Source organism: Onychomys torridus, chromosome 7 (assembly GCF_903995425.1).
Source record: "Onychomys torridus chromosome 7, mOncTor1.1, whole genome shotgun sequence".
Taxonomy (NCBI): domain Eukaryota; kingdom Metazoa; phylum Chordata; class Mammalia; order Rodentia; family Cricetidae; genus Onychomys; species Onychomys torridus.
The window spans coordinates 51692553-51716243 of NC_050449.1; the positions used below are offsets into that span (position 1 = coordinate 51692553).

General features: G+C 52.7%; 1 protein-coding gene across 1 annotated transcript; it reads right to left on the reverse strand.

The window, feature by feature from the left end:
- Positions 1-314: 314 nt before the first annotated feature.
- Loxl1 (lysyl oxidase like 1) lies at positions 315-23473 on the reverse strand. Its single transcript, XM_036193331.1, has 7 exons — positions 21980-23473; positions 8785-8893; positions 5580-5717; positions 4983-5139; positions 4330-4425; positions 2503-2618; positions 315-649 (listed from the first exon to the last, which is right to left on the reverse strand). The coding sequence occupies exons 1-7, from the start codon at positions 23163-23165 to the stop codon at positions 643-645; spliced, it is 1809 nt and encodes a 602-aa protein (XP_036049224.1). The 5' UTR covers positions 23166-23473; the 3' UTR covers positions 315-642.
- Between the last annotated feature and the right edge of the window lie 218 nt (positions 23474-23691).

Genomic DNA, 23691 nt, shown 5'->3' on the forward strand with positions numbered 1-23691 from the left:
ATGGTAGTGATGAGGCTACAGCCTGAGAAGGAAAGAAGGGCAATAAAGGGTGGATGACTGAGGGGTGGATGGGTGGGGGCCGGGAGCCACATTTGCCCTCACTCAGTGAGATGGGGTCCTCTACCCAGGAAGACAGCTTGGCCTCGGGCTAAACCCCACAGCATTTCCATGTTAGATAAGCCTGGTGTCTTGGAGGATTGCTGGAGTCCTGGCAGGCTGGCAGCCTCCCATCCCACATGTTCTAACACAAAGGCTGAAACCTTAGACCATATCTCGGGCCTGACCCATCTGTGGTCCACCTAGCCATTAGGCCAATGCAGAACTCCAGACTAGAAAACCCTTGTTTTATTCAGCACCTGGGCAATCTTGCTGTGTGGGATGGCCAAAACATAAAAATTAAAAACCAACAACAGACAAAATGATGTTGTAGAGGAGAGTTAGGTACAAAGTGGGGCCTGGCATCCAGAATCCCTGTGGCTTTGGTCCACGTTCACTCCCTGAGGCCGGCAGGGAGGGATGCCCCAGCCACCAGCTGCCCCTGCCCTTAGGCTAGGGGACTGGGCTTCTTGGGGGGAGGCTGCCTGGGAGCAGGGCCTGCTTTTTAAGGAGAGATGAGGGGTGGGGAGTCTGTCCACTCAGAGATCAGGACCTAAGGAAAGAAAGAGTTGGTTAATGACATGACATCTGTGAGGTGGCCCACCTCCCTGACAGACTTACTATAGATAAGGTTCCCGGGATGGGGCAGGCAGAGGTCTCCATCTTCCCCAGGAGTGTGGGCTCAGGGCAAAAGGATGGGGCACTCAGGCTTCCAAAAGAGGTCCTGCAGGGTCTCCCACCTCTGAGAGCACAGTCCCAGCATACCTCTGGCTGGCTGACCAGGGTCTAGCTGCTGTTGTCAGGAAATGCTACTCTGGTTGTTATCTACTAATTCTGACCTCCCGCTCCCTTTTTTTCCCTTAAAAAGGAGAAAAAATTTCTCCCTTCCCATCTTCAGAAAAATGATGGAAACACACGTGTATCAGTCCCGTGGCCTTTCTGGGAACACTCTGTGCAGCTTCCTGTGCACGCTGGCCCAGCAGCCTGCCTGTGGTCAGGGTCACAGGGACATGCTAATAAGACCTGAGGCTTTCCAAGCACTTATGTAAAGAGGTCTTGGAAGCAAGGGCCTTGGCCTCCACAGCCACATGCCTTTTAGGGGAACACAGAGGTGGCCCAGATGCTTCTGTCTACCCTCTTGAGGACCCTGACAGTGCTTATAGGGTCCCCGTGGTCCAAGACACATCCTCATGGGCCTTGGAGCAAGAAGGCATTAGGAACTCAGCCCTATGAAAGTCAAACTTCCTGTACACAGCAGGGATTGGTCATTTCACCTACTTGTCATGTCCTGGGTGATGGGAGCCTGATTCTATTCCCGAGGAACCTGATCTCTGTACTGAAGTAGAGGTGGCAGAACCCATTCTTTCAGATGGGAGCACATGAGTGGGAGTGATAGTTAGCTTTGTGGATAAAAGAGTTCTCTAGATGTACTCTGGCCCTGGTCACACACTGAGCCTTGACCCTGATCACACACTCAGCCCTGATCCTGGTCACACACTATGCCCCAATCCTGACTATACACTGAGCCCTGACCCCACAGGCTTAACCTCTTATACTTGCCATCCTTTGACAAGTACATGCTTTGGGGTTAAAATGCCTCTTGGGGACTTGGAGTTTCTTCAGTCTGACCTCAACTGATGAACTCAGCTTAAAGCTCTGGGACATTTTTAGGAGAAGACAATCGCTTTGATCTAAACAAACATCTTAAAGTTATAGGGGGCTGAGAGGGGCTATAAGTTTGTAGGCAGAGGGTCTCTCTGCAAAGTACTTCCTGGAAGGAGGGTTTCAGGAGACTGATTTCTGCTGACCTGGGACAGCAGGTGCTAAGGACCCTGCTTAGCAACTATATACTAAAAGCCAAGGCCCAGATTCTGTGTGATGGAGATCCAGGGATAGATGTTGGCTCATTCCAACCAGAACTACTCCTAATCTGGGGTTATTTAATTAAGTCCACTTGACAATGACACCAATGAGCATGCCTGCTGTTCTGAGGTCCTCCATGTGCTGGAGACCTGGACATGCTGGCATCAGGCCTAAAGCCCTCATCCCCAGCTTATGCGGGAAATGTATGAAGAGAGTAGCTCTGAGAGCAAAGGTGTTATCAGAGTATGGGTCCGCAGACTAGGATTGCAGAGCCTATGCACTTAACCAAACATCTGCCTTCTGCATATCATGGGGGCCACAGGATTGGACCTATATCAATACCCCATAACCTGAGCCCCATCATGAGCTCTCAGCCCAGGGCTGGTGCAGACAAGAGTTTTCCTTCTAGATACATCCACAGCTGTGTTTGGCCATCAATGAGCCAAAGCATGGGCGTCTTAGGTATTTCAGCTAGGGAGTCCTGCCTGCTTCCCAGGCAGGACTGTGGTTGGGGGAGGAGTCAGGGGGTGGGCAGACACGTACTGGACAATTTTGCAGTTTGTTGTAGAAACGTAGCGACCTGTGTAGTGGATGTTGCATCTCACTACGTTGTTGGTGAAGTCAGACTCCAAAACAATGTACTTGGGGTTCACATGCACCTAGAAAAATGGAGAAAAGGGGCCTGTCAGGAAGCTGCACCCCATCTGGTCACCAACGAAGGCAATGGAGAGGCAGACAGACAGAAAGGGAGACACGGAGGTGGAGACGGATGTGGGGGATAGAGATTTGGGGTCAAGAGACAAAGGTGGGAAAGAAGAGATAGCTGTGGTTCAAGAAAATAACAACTGTCTTCTCAGCAAGAGGTCAGGAACTTCCCCAGAGCCAGAGCTCATTCCAGGAGGGCTCAGCAGAGGGCACTGTTGTCAGCTTCTGCCCCAGAGAATACTGTATAGAAGAGAGCTGGACCAGGTCTACTTGACTCCAACACTCACTGTTTAACGCATATCCCTGTCCAGGTGACCTATTGAGGGCCCGACTGATGCCAGGGTATTTACTGTGCCCTGAAGCCAACATTTGTTGAAAAGATAGCCCAAGCGTGCCCTGTGCTCTTTGTCTGAAAGAGCTACAGAGACAAATCATGACAGGTTAAATTAGCAGGGGTCTCTCTCTCTCTCTCTCTCTCTTTCTCTCTCTCTCTCTCTCTCTCTCTCTCACACACACACACACACACACACACTTAATTAATTAATTAATTAAAAACCCAGAACTTTAAAAAGAACAGGGATGGAGAGACAACTCGGCTCTTAAGAATGTATGCAGCTTTTCCAGAGGACCCAGGTTTGGTCCTCGGCACCCACATAGCAGCTCACAACTTTTCGTATTCCAGTCCCATGGGATCCAGGGCCATTTTCCAGACTCTGGATGTACTTCCTACACACCGTTCACACATATACATATAGGCAAAACACCCATTTAGAAAATAAAATTAAAAAATATTAAAAAAGAACAGATGTTACTTGAAATCTTAGTGTACTCTTCACAGCTTAAACTATGTACTGTTTATGTGGTCAGTTTGCCCACTGCCTGGAACCCAGAGGGGCCTTTATTATTAGTCTTTGATGAATAGCTCATCAGGCAGGACTCACCTGCACCCTGTGGAGCAGAACTCAGGCTTCTGTTTTGTGTTTTGAAGGCCACCTCTCTACCACCCTCTTCCTGCAGGAAAAGCCACCACCCATGGCTCTCCGTACACTGGACTTTGGCATGGAGCAGGTCTAAGAAAGCTGACAAAGTTATTCCCATCCTCCATGTGCTTGCATGGAAGAGCTCAGATTTAACTTCCTGGGGTCAGGCCATGGGGACATGGCCCTACATTGTGTGTATGGGTGTGCCAAGCTGAGCTGTGTGTCATCAGCACATTTTTCTACTTGTCCTGGTACCAAAGGGGATGATGGATGGGGTAAGCTCACACCACTCCAATTAGGAAGAGGGGTTCCTGCTGGAAGAAATCTTGGTCACAGATACTCCGGGGCGTGGCCCATGTCCTGCAAGGAGCTGAGACACATGGCAGGATGGGCTAACTGGCTCTCTGCGTCTTTTGTCACTTAGAGATGATGATGTCATCATCATCTCTCCTGTAGCTACCATGGGGCTGAAGATTCGTTGAAGTCTTTAGTGAGAGAGAAACATGTGCACTTGAGATACACATGACCAGAGAGGAACATAATCTCAGATAATGTTGCGGACAGCAGCCCAGCTGAGCAACTAGGGAGGTGGGGACACAGTCAGAGAAGGGAGCATCTTTTAGAAGTGGGAGATGATGAGCATGGGCATCAAGTTGGAGAGAATGTTCCAGACTGTGAGTCCCACCTTGAGGATGTAGTTCCCAGGCTGCACATCAGTTATGTCGATCCATTGGCAGTCAATGTCTGCATTGTAGGTGTCGTAGCAGCCTGGACTCAGGCCCTGGGGAAAGGGATGAAAGGTCAGTTGAATCTCAGAGCCACCCCATGCCCATCCAAGTCAGGCTGGGGCTTCTGCCTCTGTGCTTCCTTCCTGGCCTGGGCCCACAGTGGTTTGAGCCCTGGCTGAGCCACTGTTTGGAGGAGCCAAGCAGAAGATGGAGATGCCAAAAGGCAGAAAGGGCATGAAGGTAAGGGTCTGATGCTTGAAGATGTTTGACAAAGATGGCAGAAGAAAGGGATGAAAAGAGACGGGCACATGGATGTTTTGTGGATGAACCTATGGGAAGATGGTCTGGGATAGACCTTTGTCTCTCTTTAGGCAAATGAGACCTGGTGTTATCTAGACTGTGCGGCAATGATCTTTTATCTCCAGGACAGACACCCCTTGAGATAAGGAGAGAAGAGGCTTGTACAGGGCCCTGTGATGGTCTCAGGACTGGCAAGAAGATCCTCAACCAGAGCTAAGTGGGCATAGCCTTGGCACTTGCCCATTCTTTGCTTGGCTGGCCCACTCCCCATCCATGTACTCCTGTATCCACCGTGCCACACTAGCCCAACCTGTGTGTGAGAGGTGCAGGCATAGCGCTTGAGGTTGCCAAAGTCACAGGTGCTGTCCTCCAGGCAGAAGCTGGCCTTGTGTCCCTCGGCCACTTTCTTGCCCGTGGCTGCATCAAGCAGGTCATAGTGGCTGAACTCATCCATGCTGTGGTAATGTCTAGGGGAGGAGAGAGAAGAAGGCCTAGTTTCCCTGGGGCTTTCCTTCACATCCCCCCTCATGAAATGAGCCAGATGATGGGCTACGGGGGGCTTCCGAGCCACTGAGCCCTTCTGTTCTGAATCCCACGCGGTAGCATCTCTGGTGCTAGGTCACCTCAGAACTCCGCCACTTCAGGCTCCTTACTTCTTTTCTGGACTCCTTCCTGTTCTGGTCTCCCATGGGCAAAATCCTGCATTCTAGACATTTCCATCCCTTACCAAGGCTGATCACTCTCTGGCCCATCTTTCAACTCGGTTTCGCTGAGGGTCCTTGGTCAGCACTACTTTCCTAGGGCAGGAACAAGCACCCGCATCTCCCAGCATGCTAACAGGAGGACTCGGGCACCTAGGGCCCTGGCCCGGGAGAGGAAGTAGCAAAAGCCGGTCAGTCCCACTTACTGATGGCAGCTGTGCCATTCCCAAGTGTGGCGTGGCCGGTTGGGGAGAAAGTCCGCTGTGCCCTGGTTTTTCACACGCTGGGGGAACCGCAGCAACACTCGGAGGTCATAGTCGGTGGCCTCAGGGGCATAGGCTGTGCTGTGGGGACAGGCAGGGAGACTGGGATGGTACTGGGACACCAGAAGTAAGCGTATACTAACTACGACAGGCCCTGTGTCCAGCCACTGTCCTCCCAGCCCCCTGCTGCCCCAAAGACACTGACATTTGACCCCTGCAGGACAATGAGGTCTGGCCTCTTCTCTCATGACACCACCCAGACCTGGCTTCCTTTCCTCTCAGGCCTTCTGTGTGTGACTGGCAGTAACAGACTCAGGCCACAAGCTTCCAGGCAACTCAGCTAGAGAGAGCCCCCACCACCACCCTGGGAGAGGCTGGGGGTGGGGGTCACATAGAAATCTTTGAAGGATCATTTAAAAGTAAACAGTTCTGGGCCTATGAAGTCAGCCCACACTGGTAGAGTGCTTGCCTTGAAAGCACAGAGAACTGAGTCCAATTGTGAGAACCCAAGTGAAAACCCAACCATGGAGTTGTGTGTTTCTAACGCCAGCACTGGGGAGGTGGAGACAGGGGGAATCCCGGAAGCTTGCTGCCCAGCCAGCCTAGCCAAGTCGTGACCTCCAGGCCAATGGAAGACCCTGTCTCGAAGGAGGTGGCCAACATCCTGGAAGATGACGTGCAAGGTTGTCCTCTGGCCTTCCCTGGTACATGAACACACACCACCTGCACACGTGCACGCAAATTAAAATAAATAAATAAAATGGAGCCTAACAGCCATAACTCAGGAATGTCTAAACTCTTCCTTCTTCTGGACAAAGCCTTAACTGGTGACCAAAGCATTCCATGTCTTTCGTGTGTGACTGAAAGCCAGGCCTGAACATTTGGGGGCGACCACAGCTCTAGAGCTCATTAAGCTTCCTAGTCCCAATTCAAGTCCCTTCCTCCAGGAAGTCTGCCGTGATCATTGTACTTAGAAGCATCTTGGTTTGCCCGTGAGCTCTCGGAATACTGCCTACGGCTCACCCTGATGTCACATGCACTCTGGGCTGGTTGCAGGTGCCATCAGACCATCTCTCCCTGCTGGCCTGGCTTCAGAACCAGCAATGTGCTCTTTCCGTTCTAGAAGTCTGTTCTCCGTTCATATGCCACTTTAAATTCCCATCAGAAGCAGGGAAGAAAGAGAAGAGAGGGATTTCTTTTGTGAGAGGACACACACACACACACACACACACACACACACACACACACACACACCAGGAAGCCTGGCAGCCGGCTTCCCTCCTTGCAGCTGACCACTGACAGCTGTCCTGGCTGGCCTCATTTGGGACTGGGCTGTAAGGCCAGAGGTGAGAGGTGGCCCATTGTGGGGATTAGCTCTCTCTGAGAATATGTCTGGACAGCAGGCAGCTCAGACTCCTGTCTGCCAGGACGTAAGGCCCTTGGCCCTGTCTGGAGGAGGCTTGGAATCCGTCTGTGTCTGGGTTGAAACAAAACATCCTCCTTGCCTGTTTGGTGAAATCCTGCCCTGCTGTTCAGCTAAGAACACCGTGGGAAACCAGCAGGATCTAGCGTCTAGGCCCAGCTTGGCCACAGGCTGGTGGTGAGATTGAATAAATCCCCTCCCTTCTCTGGGTTCAGCCTGCAGTGTGGGACCTGGCCCAGGGCTCCAGCCCACACTTGAACTGACTGTGGAGAATTCTCCTACTGCAGGGCCCCAGCTCTGCAGGCGTTTCAGTAATCCTCTACCCAGCCTTCCCTGAGGCCACATCCCTGCAGGCCCTATCCCTGCTGGCCCCTCCCTCTTTGACCTTACTCAGCCCCAGCTCTAACCTCAGCCCCAGAGCTGTGCACCCAGGCTCTCACTCTGTTCCCGCAGCCTGTTTATTTCTGTCATCAGAGCCTGGAGTGAGGGGTCACTCACTCCAGCTAGATAGAGAAATCACCGTGACAGGGGACAGGCTGCATTCTCCTCACCCAACTGGGAGCTCAGGGCTGAGCACTTAAGATGCTCCAAAAAGATGCATTGAGAATTTGGCTTTACTAAAATGATTCAGACTTGTGCAGGCCACCGTGGAAACTGAGCCCTTATCACTGGAGGAAATGTCAGTAGAAATGGTGTGTTCTCTTCCCAAGAACAAGGGATACAGACAAGGCCTGATGGTCAGTCAGGTCAACTGAGTGACTGTCCATGGATGGTCCCCAGAATAGGGACACCTTGCTCATCTGTGATAGTATAAGGGACTTTCACCAGAGTGTCAATCAACTGCTCTACCCATCTCTGATTTTCAAGACAGACGGCTTTAATTAAAGAAGCAGTAAACTGAGTTATACGCTGTTGAAAGTTCTTTATCTTACCACAGACAGATGAGAGAGAGTTTGTGGCCAGCTAATCTGAGGGGGCACAGGGCTAAAGGTCTAAAATGAATAAATGTTGACATTCCAAAGGGTTTCATAGACAGTAAAAGGTAAGAGAGTTCACATGTAAAAATAAATAAACAAATATATTTTTAAGTGGGCAATTAAGGGGAAAAATATGCTTTTGGCATTCATGTCCGGAAGAGCAGTAGATTAATTTAGTCAATTTAACCAGGTCTTTCTAGGGTAGGGAGAGGACTCCAGAGCACAGAAGCTGAGCAGAATATGAACTGCTGAAGTGAGCGAGGCAAGAGCAGAGTGGGTGTGCTCCCTGTCTGGGCAGAGGGCAGTGGTCTCCTCCTCTCTCCAGGACAGGACATAACTAAGGCCTCACTGTCCTCCATGCCTACCCATCCCCTGTTGTGATCAGATGGGCAACCTATTCTCACCCTGCAGCCCTCTGCCCTCCATCCAGGACTTCCCTGACACCCACACTGACCCCTGGAAATATTATAGATAGGATCAATTTCGATTCTTTCCTTGTGCCTTAGTTTCCTAATGGGGCAGCCCATTCTGTCAGGGCTGGTGTTAAGATTTACGTCACGGTGTAGTAAAAGTCCTTGTGGGTAATGTGTAGGCTGAGGAGAACCCACTCCTTCCCTTTTCCTCACTGCTTGAGCCAGGCAAGATAGAGGTCAGGGCTCTGAGAGGCTCAGATACTTTGCCAGGCTCTGGGTAACGCCCATGGACTATTGCAAGGCCCTCTGGTTCATTCACCCCCAGCTCTCCTTACCTGGCCAGGCACTTCTCCTCTGCCGCACATCGCAAGGAGTACAGATGAGCTCTCTGCACATATGTGGATGCCTGCACGTAGTTGGGGTCCGGGACCAAGTCAGGGAGGCCTGGAGAGAGCGGGACAGGAAGAGCACAGTACCAAGAGGGTCAGACCATTTACTGCTCGCTCCAAGGACCTCCTCCACCAAACCGTTGGCCGTTCTTCCTGGTCAGTGGGTCCTGGGTTCAAGGAGGTCAGCAGCAGTAAGTGCTCTACAGTTTGGTGGTGTGGGAGTAAGGAGACACCCTAGAAGATCTGGAATGTGAACAAGACCCAGGAACTGGAAGGAAAAGGTGTCTGGAAGGTAGAATGGCATGTCATGAGGAAAGGCTTGGAGAGGAGACCAAGGAGACTGAGGAATTTCCTGGCAAAGCTGCTTCCTCTGTCCTTGCTCCCAAGACTGTTGCGTGCTAGCCAAGAGACTCCCCTCACCTCTCTAGCCAGCCTTCTTCAAGGACCACCAGGACAGCCAGGCTTATGGCCCAGGATGGGCCCCAGAAGGTTCACGGGCAGAGCTAGGTGGGTATTGACAGGTAGGAGGAGATGACAGGAAGGAAACACTTCCCCTGAGCCAGCAGAATTCTCAGCCTGGTGCAGCTGAGCTGTTCAGGACACGCTCTTGGCGCCTGCTGCCACTTCTGGCCGTCAGACTCTAAACCAGCCCACAACCGTCTCCTGTGGGCAACCTCTGGTGCCCAACCTGAGGGAGCGCCAGGCTCCCACCCCTGCAGGGCCCAGGGGAAGTCTAAAGATGGCTCCAACCTTCCTTTGTGACTGCTTGTTCTCCAGGCTACACCAGGGTCAGGAGGCTCCCTTTTTTCTTCTGCCTGTAAGGATCCGAGTAAGTTACCAGGAATAGGCAGGAACCACAGGCAGGCAGCAGATCATAATGGACTAACAACAGAATGGTCTTGATGTTGGGAGTGAGGGCACAGGTGGAGGGAACTGGTGGTGGGGGTGGATCCTTGTTCTACAGATAACTTATAGAGGGGGGCTGGGACTCCTAAAGTCTCTCTTCTCTCGGGCCTTGGAGATTCTGTCCAGATAGAAAGAGACTGTAAGTTCCTTCTAGCATCTTGGCCCTCTGTCCTTGGGAATGTGGAAGGGTAAAGGCAGGCATGGAGGAGCTGTTGAATCGTGGGAAGGGGTTTGCCAACCGCTCCCATCAGCTTAAAAGTCCCGACAATGAGGCAGACAAAGGGAAGTCTGGTTTCACAGCCTTTGACAGAGGTGTGTCCTTGTGCGTGCACGTACACACACACACACACACACACACACACACACACACACACACACACTTACACACATATCCCTTGGGCCCCTGCCCTGGAACTTTTCTCCCTGGGGCCTAGACCTCAGGGGCAGCCTGATCTGGGCAGCCAGGGTGATCTCACCTACTTGGAATGGAGAAGCTTAGAGTACAGGGTGGGTGAGGATGAGGTGGCTCCTGGCAAATGGGGGACTTCTTGGCCAGCCTAAGCTCTATGACATGAGCCCCCTGGAATGTTTGCAGTCATTTCCCGAGGGACCCTAGGGACCTCAAACCAGCTGGGGGACAGTTCTCATCCACTGGTTCCCAGAAGCTTCTGGAAGGGGGGTAAGGAAGAGAGGAGGGGTCCCATTTCCCCACCCTCTAGCAATTCAGCAATAGGTGGGTGTGGCAGCTGGGTTTAAGCCTCGTGGGTCCAACACTCAGCACCAGACAGTCTGCCGCTCCCATCCCAGGCCCTGTTTCAATAAATACCACACAGATGGCTCCACAGAGCTTTCCTGGCCTGACCCTTCCTCTCTAGGCTGTTTCATGAGCTGGCTGTGCAATCCTGGACAGTCAGGGGAGCCAGAGTCTGAGGCTGGGGCACTTGGGGCCAGTTTACTGCTCTTGTTCTCTGATTGAACTTGATCCTGCCCCCAGAAGGAGCCCAGTGACCACACAGGAAGCCCTGGCCCAGGTTATACAGTGAGTATAAATTCTGGTCACACACTGAGCCCTGATCCTGGTCGCACTTTGACTTGACCATGGTCACTCACCAGGCTTTGACTCTTATCACATACTGAGCCCAGATCCTGGTCACACATAGAATCCTGATTCTGATCACATACTGAGCCCTAGTCCTGGTCACACACAGAATCCTGATTCTAGTCACACACTGGACTTAGACTCTTATCACACACAGAGTCCTGATTCTGGACACACTGAACCTTGATTCTGGTCTTATTGAGATCTAACCACTGAGCTTTGATTCTCACCATATACTGAGCCCTGATCTTCGGCACACTGAACCTGGATCTATCCACATCTCTGAATGTTAGTATTGTTGTCCTCAGATTCTTTCTCTAGATAGTAAACTAAAGCAATGTTTTAGGAGGAAAGACCCTGCGAAGGCAGTTGTTTTGACATCAATTGTCCTTTCCAATTCTAATGGAGCTTTGGCATGAGCTCTGGAGCTGCTGGGAGGGGTTATCTGTAGAGCACACTGGAGAGACCAGGGGCAGGCTGCTGGTCAGTCTGAATATTGATTCCTGGCTCTTGCCTCAGGAAGCCTTCCCTGATTAGTAGTGACATTGTGGGATGCACATACTCCTGCCTCACTATTGGGATTTCCTCATATTCCTCTGTGAATTCCTTCTGTTCAGATGGGGACCTCTCTAAGGGCAGGGCCTGCATCCTACTCATGGTTAGAGACCACATCCTCTGCTTCTTGAATGGTTAGTGGCTTAATTCACGACAGTCCACATCCATGTGTGCCTATATCTTTAAGATTCTAGGGCATATTATACCTTTAGAAGTGTGAGGAAGACCTCCTAGAGAGGGTAATGGATGTGCTCATATTCATACAGTGTGATTCAGGGCAATCTCAGGAGATCCTATGTCTCAGCTCCCTCCTGTCATTCTTTTTATAAAAATAAACTTGGGTCTGCAGAGATGGCTTAGCAGTTTAGAGCACTTGTTGCTCTTGTAGAGGACCTGGGTTCCACTCCCAGCACTCAGATGGCCCCTCACAACCATCTGTAACTTCAGATCTAGGGGGATCTGACACCATCTTCTGGCCCCTGTGGGTACTGCACACACATGATACACGTACATATAGGCAAAACACTCATACACATCAAATAAATAAATACAAAAAAATGGACTTCTTTTTGAAGTAGGCTCTACACGCAAAGGCACAGATTTTTGGTGCAGTTTGGCAAGGTTCTGACAAATGTATGCTGCCATCAACTACCACCACAACAGAGCTAGGAAAATGTCCCCAACCCTGGCACGCACTGACAGGGTTTTAAAATCACTTGTAGGTTGGTTTTGTCTTTTTTAGTAGTTACATGAAATCATTCCTCTCATGATTTTAGCATTGTCTTTTATTTTGATCACTACCAGAGTCCCTAGGACTCACCTAACTCCTCCCACCCTAGCTGCCTCCCCACCCCTATCATGCCCTTGCTGTCCTGGGAGTTCAGAGGCCTGGTCTCCCACCTCACCCTCAGGACCCCCTGCTGAGGTCGCAGAGAGTACAGGCCCTTCCCTTAGCTGGTATGTTTTTCCAGAATGGAACAAAGCCTCCTTCTCCAGGCTGTGATCCCAGAGGACATTCTGACAGCAGCCAGGCTTGGGCTCTCATTCCCTTTGTGGGGCTTGGACATGGGGTAAGCTTGTATGATGATTGAAAAGAGATAAATGAAGCTTTGCATGGAGGTTGTCAGGTACAGAGCTAAGGGAGTTTGATCTGCTGTTATTGGCTTACAGGCCACAGGCAAGCTGGTCAATGGGGAATGAAGTCCAGGTATAATCAGGGTGGCCACTCCCATTCCAAAATGGGTGAAATTCAGGGGTCCCATCAGTTATGGGGTATAATTCTGAGATGGGGTAGGGGTGGGATGTGTTTTCCAACAACTTGGTGTCTGTCAGCCAACCCTCAGATCTGGACCTGGAGGCTAAAAATGTGGTTTCTGATACTTTTTTGTGAGACTATCATGTTTTCCTAACATGGAGAATGGAATAAAGTTCATGTCTGATTAGTTCAGAAAAAACTGGTCCATGGCCTGCGTACAGCATTTCTCACCTTCCCTCAGGCTTCCTTCCAGTCTCTGTAGGTCTGTCTGTCCCAGAGCACCTGCAGATCTTTGTGGACTGTGTAGTTCATGTCAGAGGAGCTGTGTTTAAGACACAGATGAGAGCTGGGTGTGGCAACTCACGCCTTTAATCCCAGCACTTGGGAGTCAGAGGCAGATGGATTTCTGAGTTCGAGGCCAGCCTGGTCTTCAGAGTGAGTTCCAGGACATCCAGGGCCATGTGGCTCTAGAAACGGGGCAGGCAGAGGGCAAGAACCCAGGTTCAGTTCCCAGCATCCACACGGCAGCTCAAAACCATTTGTAACTTCAGTGCCTTGGAATTTGATACTTTCTTCTGATATCTTTGGGAATCAGGCATGAATGTGATGCACAAACATACATGTCAACAAAACATCCATATACATAAAACATACATGATAGTCTTATAGGACCTGAACTGTATCTTGATTTTTTTTTTTCAGTCACTGTAAACCTTCAGGACCTTGTGCATGGCTTGACACTGCTGAAGAGGAGTCTTTCTCCCCAGGATCCCATCTGACTGGTCTCCTGGGAGGATGTAACCTTGAGCCCTGTTCCACACACAGCACAATGGATGGCTTGACATGTTCTTACAGGCTTGCTGAGGGAACCTGCAGCCCTGTTCAGCTTCCTCGCTAGTCTTCAGATTGGAAGTGGATCAGAACCCAAAGGCTGTGTGGACAGCCTTACTCTGCTGTCCCCTCTGAGGGTGGTTGGGTCACTGCTGGCTGAGCTTTGCTCCTCATGTTGTAGACTTGTATGTGACCCTCTCCAGGCCTCTCTCCCTCCATATGTCTGCGCTGATCCCCTCATCCCCCAGGCCTGGAGCCCTGTGCCAGACCCCTGTGTTCATCCTTCCTTAGGAAGGGATGTATTGTCCACAGCCTGGGCCAGGATACTGGGAACACTGAGTCAGAGGACAGCAAAGACCCTTAGGATGACCAAAGCCCAGGGCTCAGCTGCGGAGGGCCTGGGTGTGAGTGAACCAGATCCCAAGCCATTATTCAGGCAGACAGAGAGCTGTCATGCCATGGTGAGCCCCTAGACCAAGATAATGAAGATCCAGCCCAGGGAAAAGCCAAACACTGCATTTCAGCTCTGTCCTCAGAGAGTCCTCTGTGGAAGCCAGCATTCTATGCAAAGACCAGCCACACTGATTCTTGAAGCCAATGACCTCAGGACAAGCCTACCCTGTCCTCGTGTCCTAGGCTAGGTCTGATACTTCTAGACCACTCCCATGATGGCAATAACCATGAGCCTCTTCCTGGGCAGAGTCCAAGTGGGGTCTTCTGGTGTCTAGGATCCCAGAGGTTAGTTCGTCACTGTGCTGATCTTCCCAGTGCACTGGCCCATTCCCCTATCCGAGTCTGGTTCCCTATCTGAAGGACGCAGGGAAGACTGAACTAACTGGCTCTTATGCACAGGTTGAATGGATCCATAAACACTTGGAGATAAAAATATTTTTTTCGGAGCTATTCAATCAATTCTCCAGCCTTGGGCAAGAGCCCGAGACCTCTCCCGACCTCAGCAGCCCATGCTTCAACAGTCAGGAAATTATCCCACTGGCTGACCCAAACCCTTCCTGCCTCATTAGAAATCTGTTCCCTCCTGCTCAGTATGTGTGTGGGCTTGTGCATGTCTATACCTCACCTGTTTTCCTCTAGCTTTTCAGGTTCTGTGGGGTCCATAACCCTCCCCTGGCATCTGTGTTCTCTAAGCCCCTGCTGCTGGGGCTCTCAGAATGGGAAGTGGAATCCAACACAGCCCTAATCTCTTGAGCCCAGGACTGGAGGATAAACACAGTCCAGCAGAAACCCATCAGTTGGTTGTGAAATATGTGCTGAGTGGGATGTTTTGGCAAGCGAACACAGACAGACTCCAGAGGAGCCCCTAGGTGGGGAAAGCGGAAAGCTCTGCCCGGCTCAGACTTGAATAAAGATGAGCCAGAGTGGGTCAGAGCTGGCAGCTCCCAAACCCAGGAAATGATTAGCTAATAATTGGAGCATTAAGTTGTCAGCACCCGCCCAGAGGTGCTCCACCTGTTCTTGCTAGCTTGCAGGCAAGGTAGCTACCAAAGCCTCTCTGCCCCACGGTGAAGCAGCAATTCCAGGCTGGGAAAGAGGGCTATGATGGCTACAGAGCCAGGTCTAGAACCTGCAATGGCTCCCAACTGCCTAAAGAGTGGAGCCTAGACATTTCAGGATGGCAGCAAAGGCCTTCTGTGGCCTGTCCTTAACCTGCCACTCCAGAACTCTGAATTGTAAGTATCAGTAAGCAGCTGCGTAAGAGTGCTGTTTGACCTCTTTACCTCTGAACTCTGAGCTCATTGTGCACTTCTGTGCATGCATGCTTCTCCCATTCTCATGGTTGATTCTGCCCACCCTGGGGTGGCTGCATCATTAGGTCCAGAGCCCACCTGTCAAGCTTGACTTCCTCTCCCAGCACCCTGCTTCCTCTTACAGCACTCATATCCCTACCTTTCTCCCCAACTACACACCCCCAGCACAGCCATTAGCTTCCTGCAGTGGCTGCCTAGTGTACAGTGTAAAGACCAAGGACTTCACAGTGTCCTCTGCTGTCTGAGCCCTGTTAATCTTTCTGCTCAGTCTCCTATTCCATCTGTTTCCACTTCACTTAACCTAAGTACGCTGGAGCACACTTGCGAATTCCCATCTTTGGGCCTTTGCACTGGCCACACACACACACACACACACACACACACACACACACACGCCCCTCCCCCCCTGCGATGTTCTTCCTACAGATGGCTAAATGGCTCACTCACATGCCTTCTTCAAGTCTTGGTTTAGATGTCACCTTCTTGAGGCCTGTGGTGGTCACCTCTGTAAACTGCTCCTTCCCCCTACCCCTGATCCCCTTAGCTACCTCCATGTCATCCACAGCACCTACCACTTTACCTATGAATTATGTCTGTAAATGACAACATAAGGTCCAAAAGGCAAACATTTCATGTTTCTTCTCATTCATACCCAGGTGTGAGTGCTCAGCACACAGTAAGGTGCTAACATACACTCGCCAGATGACTACCCGTCTCAAGAGATGCCATCTACAATCCTCATCTGGACAGGAGCTCCTGAGAGCAGTTGGGTTTATGGGCCATGTCATTGTTTGCCTCCACTGAGCTGTCGGCCTGGGTATCCCATACATACAGTAGGAAGCTGGGAGCTGGACACTTAAGCCAGGTGTCTGGTTTCTTACAGCTTGGTTGAGAGTTAGAGAGGGCAGGAATGGGTCTTGGGCACTGCTCAGGTGCTCAGGAACCAGCACCTGCAGACACTCAGTGAGCAAGGGTGTGAATGCCTGTACCCACAGAGACTCTGGGGTCACCTGCCTGTGGAAGACTCTCTTCATTGTCAAGCAATGCTGGTGTTAGTTCCCCAAACCCTTTTACTTGGGGCTTGGGAAACGCATGGTTTTAGTTGGCCCATGAGCAGGGAGAAGGGTGGGCTGTCTTCAACCGTTTGACACTTTTGACAGCACTGGCCTTCAGGCACTCTCCTTCCTGTCTGGCATCCTGACTCCCTCCCCACTTCCTGGAAAACAGATTCCAGGTTTCCAGGGGCTTATCACAGGCGGGAGAGGGGCAAGGGACCCAGGCCCAACCCTTACTCTCTGTCTCCAGGAGGAGGCAGTTAGGTCAGGCCATGGGTGGGAATAAGGCTCAGCCTCTCCTTTTGGGCCCCTGCCCCAGCGGCTGCTCCACAGGAATGCTGGGCACAGGAATTGGAAGCAGGTGTGGGCCGCCTGGCTGGACTTCTGGCCTCCAGTTCCCTTCCTCTCCTGCTTGTTCTAGCCACCCACCGCCTGGGGAGTTTTCCATGTGTTCTTGGCTCAGAAAGGAAGTGGGGTGGACTCCAGCAGGGTGCTCCGGGAGAGAGGTGCCCATCCTGAGTCCAGAGATCTCTGAAGATACCCCCCCCCAGGGCATCAAGAGAAAGGAAAGAGTGGGGGGGGGCGGAAAGAACTCTCTAGCTAAGCCCAGCGGTAGCCTGGTGCCAGCAAAGGCACTAAGTACCCCCCCCAATACCCCCCCCCCCGCTTCTAGCTCTGCTACCAACCCCAAAAACTGGGGGAGGGGACAGTGTCTCAACCTCAAGGCAAAAACAAGACAAAACAACACCAAAACATTATGGTTGCCACCCCTCCCTGCCAGAAACTCAGACAAAAGTCACTGACCACTGAGTTAGGTACCACTGTTTTAAAACACTTCCCTGAAGGGTAGAGCAAAGTGAAAGCAGGCTCTCGAGAGGGTAGACACCTTTCCTGGGTCCAGCTTGGCTGTGGCCTTGGCTTCTCTGAGCCGAAGTTCCCTCCTGTATAAAGTGAATGATAACACTACCCTGTACTGTAACAATACCTATGTTGGGTGGCTTAGACAGGAAAATGGGAAGAGTGCTTGGCAGAGCATAACTCATTTATAAGCAGTGGCAGCTACCCCCAGACATCTGTTTCAACAAGAGCCAGCTCCACAGAGACGTCCAGGCTGAGGGGAGTGAGAGGGTCGAGAGCCAGGAGACAGGAAGTCTGCCTGGGGGAGGCTGCCAGGAACCCTGCTTGCTCCCTTAGACACCCACACCCCCTCTCTTGCTGCCACTTACCTGTATGGCCCTCTACGACTTTCTCTGTTCCAGCCAGTACCTAAATAGCCATTGAATGCTTGAGTGCATGAACGAATGAATGAATGAATGAATGAATGAGGCCTGCATGATATGCAGTAATACATAGAAAAAAAAGAAAAACAATGCGTAACTACGAACACAGGATGAGTTCATATGGACTCGCGTCCTGGGTTCATTATGAAAAGTCAGCAAGTGAGTCCTTCGTCCTGTCCACAGAATGGGGCAATTAACAGTACCTGGCTGAGACCTGAGGATTAAAGGAGACCAAGTGGGAAGTCACTTGGAGCCTAACTCTCACCAGTGAATGCAGAGGGAGGCTGTGCCCCAAAGATGCCCAGCTGGCAGAGGGGTGGGGCTTTTGTTCTGCCTCCCATTGCTTGTCTTGTATGGTGTCACTGTGCCATCTTCCTAGGCTCCCTCTTCTCATCTTCCTAGGGCCTGTGATCTGTGCTACTAAGGGCTTGTGGGAACAAATGTAATCATGAAATCCCACATGTAGGTCACAAGGCTCAGAAGGTGCACTCGGATCAGCAGGCTGCTACTCCATCCCTGCCTGGAGGCTCTAGCTCTGGAAGCTTGCTGGGTGGAGGCCTCTGCCTTTCTGTGCATCTATTCAAAGCATGGTGGAGGAGAGCAGAGGACCTAGAGGGGAAGGCAGGCTCAGGAAACAGGGCATTGGGCTCAGGTGAGTGAGGGGCAGTTGGGATCAGGGCAGGGAGCCAGGGCTGCTCCCAAGGACTGCGGGCCTTTGCAGTGCAGGAGGCTGGTTAAAAAGGGCACTACCTTGAAAACACCCTTAGATGTTAAGGGAACATGTGGTCCCAGAAGCAGCTCAATGATGGCTGTGGATGCCTGAAAAAGAGGAGGAAAGGAAGTGGAAAGAAAGGAAGAACCTTAGCTTCGGAGATGCTAGTGTCAAGATCCAATTGGCCTTGCCAATCCAGGAATGGATGACACACGCCGGGCAAGGCTGAACAGCCGTCAGGGATGCCCTGATGGTCAGCCACCTTTGTGACCTGTTCCAGATTCAGGGGATATATCTTTCACAGACAATGGTACTGTAGAAGCCCTGGACCGATGAAGCAGGCCAAGTTAGAAGGGGGAGATCCTGGGGGGAAAGCCATGGTCTTCTGGGACTGGGGACATCTCTAGCTCAAAGAACACGGGGCTGTGGCAAGCAGGAGCCAGAGCAAGGATGCAGGGGGAGGAGGGCCTGGCAGCAGTCTCAAGGGGAGGTGGTATGGGGGGTTGGCACAGGGCAGGGAACCTAGAAGCCCTGGGAGACAGCCAGCCACTCCCCAGCTCTCTCTGAGTAGATGGTTGTGAGAGATGAATGAGGGATATGAGCCTCTCTGGGCCTCCATAAACCCTCCTCCACCTTTGTGACCTGTTCCGGTGTTGGAGACAATGGTTCTGCAGGAGCCCTCAGCAGCCCAGCACCCAGCCTTAGAAGAAGGAGGAGAAGGCTGCTGAGACAGAAACTGAGTTCAGGACAGACACTTGGAAGCCACATACACAAGGGGGGACGTGGGCGGTGCTCACATGTGTTTGGTGTTGTAAGGACAGATCCACACCCACACACAAGCACAGGCTGCCAGTGCTGGGCCTCAGACCCCTGAGTGTGTGGCCAGGAGGGATGAAGTCAGCCTCGGAGAATCCGCCCTGGGCTCCCACACCAGGCCTGGGGGCCTGATCTCAAGTACAAGGCTTGGACTTCACTGGGCTGGGATTTTCCATGGTCCTAGACTAGCAGGGTAGAAGGGAGGAACCATTATCAGGGGAGTGTAATGTCCCTTTTCTGGCTTCTTTGGGGGTCTCATACTGGCATGTACCCTAACTCTGTCTCCATATCCTAATTCCTCCATGATCAGGGGAGGGGCATCTTAAGAAGATGCTGATCACCATCCCCTGCACAATGCTTGGGCACCTCCTCTGAGAAGCCCTCTCTGAGTCTCTGGAGAAGAGGCACTCAGCAGTCATTACAGATGTTCCCCCTCCCCAGTCGGATTCACTCCCAGCTCCTGCGATTTTGTTTGTTTGTTTCTGTTTTTGTTTTCCAAGACAGGGTTTCTCTGTGTAGCCCTGGCTGTCCTGGAACTCACTCTGTAGACCAGGCTGGCCTCGAACTCACAAAGATCTGCCTGCCTCTGCCTCCTGAGTGCCGGGATTAAAGACATGCACCATCATCATTCGGCCCAGCTCCTTTGATTTTTGGAGTGAAATTCAGAACCCCATGCAGAGCTGAATTATGGACATGTCAGAGTGGGTGCTCCCCCAACCTGAGAGAGACCCTCCTCTCCACCTGCCTCCCACAGCGTCTGCTCCCAATACCGACCTATTCACACACCAATGTGTCCTTTCTTTCTGCTGTGCCTCTCAGGGCAGAGCCTGAATTTGATGCATGCCAGCCTGGGTACCAAGAATACTGCCTTCAGGGGAGAATCACATTTGATCCACAATGAACTATGGAACTCTGGGGCAGTAGCTGGAGCCTGCTGAGCACCAAGCACCCCACTCCGGACATGGGCCTTGCCCTGTTTTATCTTTCTCTAAACCAAATAACTTCCTTGAAAATTCACAGGCCACAGAGGGGCCCTAGAAAACCCGCTGGCTCAAGGCCCAGATGTGCAGTCCCTGGCCTGCTTCTGCCAGCCTTGTGGCATTTGAGGCCTTGGTTTTCTCCTCAGTCCAGAGGTAGGGCCCTCCTAGCCAAGCTCTGCCGAGCTGAGGTCTTGCATTCTAAGAAAAGCAGCCACAGAAGTTAAGCACTTGGTAGGTAGAACACCCTCTCTTCCACGGGGCTCCTAGGGCAAGTCTGCACAAAGCCATACTAGCCTGCTGCAGGCGGTGTCAAGCTGCTGACCAAGGGCTCCATGCACTGTCACCATCCATGTTTGGCATTGCATCATAGAAGGCCCCCGCCCCATTCCGATTCACCCCCAGCTCCTGTGGTTTTCAAAGTAGGATTCAGAATTGAATTAGACCCAGGGCTATTCAGTGGATATGACACAGTAAGGACCACCCTACCCTCCAGATTCTCCTTCCCCTGGCCTTCAGCCCTTAGGAGCCCCCAAGCAGCAGCTCTTCAATTAGGCCATCTTGGCTAGACTCATCATTTATCCGATGCTGACAGAGGCTGAGAAGCCAAGGCTGGGCTGGGCACCAGCACCCTTGGGTCACAAAGGCTCATCTTCACCTGATAGCCCTGGTATAGCAGCCCTGGTATGGAGCAGAGAACTGTGTGGGCAGAAGGCAATGCCCTCAGGGTGTGCCGCGTGTGCATTGAGAACTCAGTGGAAACCTTGACCAGAGAGCAGACAGCCCTGTATGGACAGCATCAGCAAGGGGATTCTAGGTCAGCAGAGGACGGGCTGATGGCCATCCAGCACTGGCCAGACACAACAGTTGGCCCCTGTCTCAGTAACAGCACATGTGGAAGCTGCCCATCTGGCAGAGGAAGACTGCTCCACCCCGACCCTTGTGTGCAGATGACCTGGCCTTCCCAAGAATAGGTCATATCTTCATCCCCGGGGAAAGCCAGAGGGTGGCCTGTCTCCAGACATTTCCTGGGACTCTTCCTCAGAGCCAAGATGAAAGTGAAGCTGTGGAGCTTTGGCCTGGGTTATGTTCTAGGGAAGTAGCCAAGATAAGTAATATTTAATATGATCTTTTTAAAAAGCAAAATCAATACAAAAAATCTATAATGAACAAATATTCTGTTGGGACCCATATTGATTTTTCAGTTTGTCTCAGGTTATGGAACCAATTCTGAGTCTATTTAAAATCTGGACATATTTGTTCATAACAGATTTTTTAATGCACTGAAATATTACTTATCTTCATTATTCAGGGTTTCTTTTCTGGGCTCTGGCATCCCAGGCTTATGGGCTCCTCTCAGGGGTCTGCAAGTTATATTTGTTCAAGTGCCGCTCTTTCTTTGACCTCCCACTTAACTCACCAAGAGCAAGTCAGCTCACAGAGGCCCAGCCTTAGGGGCACTGCTGTACCTCTAGAAGCATCCCAAAGGCCTCTTGACCCTGAAGGTCCATAGTTCCCATGATCCTCGCCTCACTCTTTGCATAGGCACAATACAGTAATTTCTAAGAGTCATCAGAGAGTCCCTGACAGGAAGAGAGAGAAGCAGGGCGAAGGGCTTTCCCCCACTTTCCCTAGATGCCCCCAGTGAGATCTGTAAAGTACTTCTTAAAGCCTGGCTAGTCCTTCCTTGATTACTCCAAAGCCAGAGTCAGAACGCAGGCCTTTGACCCTGATGGATAATGGATGATTGGGGCAGGCTGGGAGGAGAGGCACACCGCTGTTCGCTACACGGTTCTTGTTCCGCACTACTTGGAGGCCTTTGGTTAGAGATAGAGGATCTGCACCCCTGAAGCAGCATTCACCTGTGTCAAGCCAAGGACGGTACTCACCGCGACCATTCTGGTTGGGTCTGTACACACTACCCACGCTGAGCCGGCCCTGTTGGGCGCCGTTCCGCTCCCCACCCGGCGAGGGCGCATCAGAACTGCGCACAGGCAGGTAGGGTGGCTCCAGCACGCGGAATGGGGGTTGTGGCTCCACCGCACGCGGAGGGACGTAGGCCTCGGGAGGCACATTGGCTGCATAGGGAGGGTACCAGCCGAGGCGGGGATCACCAGCATAAGTGCCACCGGCCCCGGCGGGGGCCTGAGCTGCGTCAGTGCTGGGATCAGGGTAGGCCTGCTCGAAGCCCGGGGTGCCTTCATTGTACAGGCTGTGCGAGTAGCGACGGTCAAGGCCGTCGGAGGGTTGGGGCTGAGGTTGGGGCTGCGGCTGCGGCTGGGGCTGCGGTGCATAGGGCCTCTCTGGGGCTGGGTAGTAACCCTGGGCCGGGTACTCGGGCTGCTCCTCGCCGCCACCGCCGTACTCCTCATAGCGTGTCCGGGGTTGGAAAGGATAAATGACCCCAGCCGAGGCTACAGCCGCCGCCCCCGCGCCCATGCCTCCGCCCGCACCGCGGTAGTACACGTAGCCCTGTTCGTAGGTCCGCGACGCCGGGTCGTAGTTCTCATATTGGTTCACGTAGGGCGCCTGCGGGTAGGGGAACTGCTGCGGGTAGGAGGATGGCTGGCGGTAGGTGGTGGCGAAGGCCGAGGCCGAGACTGAGGAGGAGGTGGAGCCGCCGTGCCGTTGCTGGGAGACAGAGGTGCGAGCCCGAGCCATGCCTGTGCTGTCCCCGACGGCCACCTCTCGCCAGTTGTCGGGCACCTGGCCGAAGCCGAATGGATGCCGCGTTTGACCTCGTACAGTGTCCGAACCCACGCGCCCTGGCAGGGGCAGGGACGGCGCCTGCCGACGCCGGGGTCCCCCCTGGCTGCGTCGCTGAGACGTTTGGGGAGCGCCTGCCAGCAGCACTCTGGAGCTACTCTCTCCTCGTTGGGGCCCCGCGGGCACGTACTCTGAGCCCGAGTTGAGCAGGCTGTACACCTGCCCGTTGTTCTCCCACTGGATCAGTTGCCGCCAGCGTCCGGGATCCGAGCCCTGTCCTGGCTGCGCCTGCTGCCCGTGCACCAGGACGCACAGGCAGGCGCCCCACACCAGGGTCCCCAGCTGGCTGCCGGCTCCGGCCAGAGCCATAGTGGCCCTTCTGCAGAGGCCAGGTGGGCAGAGAGGCTCTCAGGAGTGGGCCCCGGTACGTGCTTCTCTTCCCACGGCCTCGAAGACAGGACGGCTCCTTGCCTGCCCAGGCTCTAGCTTTGTCCATCCTGGCCTTGTCCCGAGCGGGACGGCTCCTCCGATGACAGCATTTCGAGGCCAAGGGGTCAGGGCAGGGCAGGGGCGGTGCCCAGGGCTGCACGAGGCTTTCCGCAGGGCACGGGCGGGCAAGACCTCCTGGGGCCCTTACATGGCCAGCCCCACACTGGCTGGCCACTCGCTAGGCTGGCGCTTTCCTACTCTGAATGAATAAGCAACAGGCTGGAAGTGTCTGGAGGTTTCAAGAACCTGGTCCGCCTGCTGGGGCCTCCTCCGCGGGGCCCTATGGCCCGCCGGGTTTTAGCTATGTGGCCTGTCCCACAGAGCAGTACTCCCTCAGTCCTTGTAGCTTCCAGCCAAGCCACAGACCTGCCTCTGAGGAAGGGAATGAGGCAGAGAGTAGGAGGGG

Excerpts from the sequence above, each read along its gene's own strand:
- Loxl1 (XM_036193331.1), bottom strand. The coding sequence starts at position 23,165 with ATGGCTCTGGCCGGAGCCGGCAGCCAGCTGGGGACCCTGGTGTGGGGC. Across the intron at positions 8,894-21,979 it reads ACCCAACCAGAATGGTCGCG|GCCTCCCTGACTTGGTCCCG; the intron begins GTGAGTACCGTC and ends CGCTCTCTCCAG. Across the intron at positions 5,140-5,579 it reads GAATGGCACAGCTGCCATCA|ACATTACCACAGCATGGATG; the intron begins GTAAGTGGGACT and ends CTCCTCCCCTAG.